Source organism: Labeo rohita, chromosome 22, assembly GCF_022985175.1.
Source record: "Labeo rohita strain BAU-BD-2019 chromosome 22, IGBB_LRoh.1.0, whole genome shotgun sequence".
Lineage (NCBI taxonomy): Eukaryota > Metazoa > Chordata > Actinopteri > Cypriniformes > Cyprinidae > Labeo > Labeo rohita.
In genome coordinates, this window is record NC_066890.1 from 13,317,275 (window position 1) to 13,321,347 (window position 4,073).

The window sequence follows — 4,073 nt, forward strand, 5'->3', positions numbered from 1 at the left end:
ATTATGGTGTTTAAAACACTGGCTCAGTTTGTGGTTCTTGGTTGCCCCTGGATTCTGGGTTTCTTCACTAATGGCAGGAAGGAGCTGGAGATCCTCTTCCTGATCTTGAACTCCCAGCAGGGAACTTTCATCTTCCTGATCTATTGTGTCCTCAATAATGAGGTCAGACATCACTCAGTTTACATGTATGATCTGGATGTTTTCACTGAGGTCCATGTTCTTATTTTGGTGATCTATGAATTTTAGTGTCAGAATCTCAGAGGAAGTTTGTTTAAACTGTTACTCTTCCATTTCCTTCCTTGACGGAATGTTCAAAAGAACCCAAACTATTCAAACTCCAACTGTTCAAAAAATTCAAAATTAAATTGACAGAGAACTCTCTTTTCTTTATTTTGTAAATTTTGTTTGTAATGTCTGTTTGTTCTAAACAAACTTCATTCTGGTTCATGAGTTTCAGAGGTTAAACTGATCTCTCATTTCACTCTTTTCCAGGTTTGGCAGCAGTACAAGAAGTTCTTCAGATGTCTTTGCTGCATCAAACAACACTGATGACTACAACATCACATTCAGAAAGTAATAAATACTGCTCAAGTGCCATTCATATAGAGGTTATTGTATAAAAGAGAATCTGTGGGTTTGGATGTTAAATGTCAGGGTTGTCAATCCTTTCTAAAAATGATAGAAAAGCATGTTATTTAAGTGTCTTATTTTATCACTGTTAATACTACTGATGTAAAGTCTTCTTTAAAGGGGTCATCAGATGCAAAGTTCACTTTTACATGTTGTTTGAACATAAATGTGTGTTGGCAGTGTGTGTACACAACCACCCTATAATGATAAAAAAATACACCCAGTGCTTTTTTTAATCCCTAAAAAATATAACCCCTTTCTCAAATCAAGCCATACTCTGATTTTTGGCTTTGTGACGTCACACAAACCAGGACCGCTCCCATGATAATTGATTGACACTGTCTTTGTTGACACATTGTCTTACCTTAGACCCACCCTAATGAACATAGTCGTCCTTCACTTCCGACATCTGAGCCGTTGAAGACGCAGTGGATTACTTTCGTTTTTGATTATTATTATTATTATTATTATTATTATTATTATTTTCTGAATGGTGGAGGGTAAAAAGCATATATTTACACTTTTCTCAAAATAGTTTCTTATTTTTAAGTAAATGATGGAAAAAAAAAAACAAAAAACTGGAAATTCCTGAAAATTATTTCATGTGCTCATGGTAAAGGGAAATAAATTACTTCTATGAAATCGTATAGTTGTGTGAGATTAACAAATTTATAACTTTACAATTATATCTTTGATTTAATGTACATTCTTCTGTAAAGACCAATGTTTCAGTTGATTACTTTATTGTACAGTACTTTAAATATTCATATGCCTCATACAACATATATAAACAGCAAAATGTATTTGCATGAATAAAGAATAAAAGTTTTGATTAGTATAGTGAATTTACATATAAAACTAAACTTAAAAAGCAAGTAAGAACAGCTAATGTCTTAAATTAATCTGTATTGTCACTTGGTTTAAATTTTGTATTAAAACATGAATTGCATTTTCCTTTTGTTCAGATTACATTTATGATCCTGTATCATTTTAATGCATTTCCTTTACAAAATGTGTTAATAAACAGACTATATAATAGACTGACTAATAAGCATTATTCAGTCACTGCCAGTCCATTTTATTGAGTTAAAACTGACAAAAAGCTGATAGAGAATTACCTATGATCAAATGAAGGTGTCAAGCTGTCAGATCCTGCCTAAATCATAAAACACTCACCTGGCTGCAGGAAGATGGTAAGTAAAACTTTATTTTGATGGTCCATTTTTAACATTCTGTTGACAATAAGTAACGTTACACCTGCATGTCAACTAATTCTCAGAGTATTAGCAGACTATCTGCTGAATATCTGCTAACTCTTTGTGATTTTTCAGAATGATATACAACAGAAGTCACACACATTTTTTACTATTTGCATATATTTTATATCATGAGCTTTATAGTATTTTCTAAACAAAGCAAATGTCAGTCAAGCACTCAAACATCACAAACAGCACAGCTTACTCAATGCTATTTTTTTCAGTTTTTATTTATAGCTGACATATCACATTCAGAGTTGCAATATTTGCAATTAATGATTCAATTCATTTAATCAGATTATGAGACAAGTATTTGGATATAATGTTTAGTACAGAGTTAACAGTAGTTATTTTGGCATTAAATTGAGTCTAACTGTAACTCGTACCATTTTCTGTGCTTGTCTTCTGCTTTCAGTGCATATGCAATAGCTATTTCACCTCCTTCTACTATGAGAACAACTCCCGCTGCAATTAAAGCTACAGCTGCTGCTACTAAACTAATAGCTCTAAGTGCTGAATCCATTTCACTGTTTTTCTCCTCATCTGTAAATCTCACGTCCAGTCTGATGTCCACCAGAAACACATGAGGACAATGTTTTTCCCCTTTGCCACCTGCTGATGTTGTTGGCATTTCCCAGTCACATATTTAGGAGATAAGTGTGCTTTAAACGCTTGTTGTCCCAGGATGATGTTTCCTGTGCTCCTTCCAGCTCCGGTTTTACCCACCATCATGATCCTGAAATTTGACATGACTGGAGAAGATAAAAGAACAGACGGAAACTCATTTAAACGTGATGAATATTATAGAAAACAACTTGGTAAACTAATCATGTTTTGGATGTCATAATCACATGCCTTTGGCATAAGTGAAAGTTCTTGTCAGTATAGTAGGGGGTGTAAAGGTACAAAAAAAATTGCTTTGGCCTCGTGCCTACAGCCAAAACACAGCCGTGCCAATATACAGCCATATCTCACGTCTACTTGTGTGATATTGCATTAATACAACAGTTCGAGGAGCTCAAGCCTCTATTACTAATTCCAAAACGTCACTTTAGACCTAGTAACGAAGGAATGTTGAGTTCCTTAAAACTCATAAAAACAGTCACTTGTTTCCATCTCATGGCAAAACAATGTAAACGAAACTAAAATCACCATCACAAACACAAACACTGTTTCTCAATACTAAACACTATTATTAAATACTATTATTTACATACAATATTATTTATTGATGAATAATATTTAATAAACAACCAAACCAACAGCCATCATAAAAGCTGCTAGGCAATTCAGTCAAAAGTACAAAGGCAGCACTCTGATATACAGCATTGAATTTACATAAATATGAGATTTTGCTAAAACTATCATCTCTGGAACAAATAATAGATTAATGAGACAACAGACAATTTACCTGTAACAAATTATAATTTGTGTGTAACCACTACAGAGACATCAGATCCAGTGGTGAATTCCAGAAGATCTGGCTGAGGTGAGGCGTTCTCGGATGGGTTCATGAGTGCAGAACGCCTGCTGATGATCTGGAGCTCACTTGTCTGAATACATTCATGCACATTTTCAAATGGATGTTATATTTACTAACAAACTGCATTTTTAAATTATAAACAAGTACATTCTCACCTAAAAAGCTCTTAAAACTACATTTTGTGACACAAAAACAGTGATATTTATAAAATGATTATAACGGGGCTGCTTAATTATGATTATAACGGGTCTGAGGATTAAACCTGGGTCTCTGGTGCTCTAGGAGTATGGAATTACTCACTGAGATAACTCCACAACAGTTAAACCCAATAACATAAAAGCGAAAACAGCCAAAGGATGTCATTCTTCAAAAAGTAAAATAATCTTTACTAGAAAATCAAAGTACAAAATAAACATAGAGAACTGAACTTCCACCAAATAAAGAAAGACACAAGGGTCCAAAATATGCAAAAACAATTCACCTCAACTTGAGAACTGGCAACTAGATACACAGGAAGAATAAGCTCAAGACTGAACACAATAGCAGGGAATGAACAAACTTATAAAGGGTCAAACACAGGTGTGGGAAATGAAAGCTGATTAGCAGGACACTGAACATGGTACGGGGCAATAGCGCCATCTGGAGGAGCGGAGAGACTAACGTTCATGACGCAAGAGCCATGTGCAGTTCTGGAGGGAATATGA

General features: G+C 34.4%; 1 protein-coding gene across 1 annotated transcript in view; it reads left to right on the top strand.

Annotated features, from left to right (window-relative positions):
• Positions 1–2,361, top strand: part of LOC127154195 (uncharacterized) — a 192,029-nt gene extending 189,668 nt beyond the window's left edge. Inside the window, exons 18-19 of the mRNA XM_051095602.1 lie at positions 28–162; positions 2,302–2,361. Of these exons, the coding sequence (XP_050951559.1) occupies positions 28–162; positions 2,302–2,361 (195 nt within the window). The remainder of the gene's footprint in view (positions 1–27; positions 163–2,301) is intronic.
• The last annotated feature ends 1,712 nt before the right edge of the window (positions 2,362–4,073 follow it).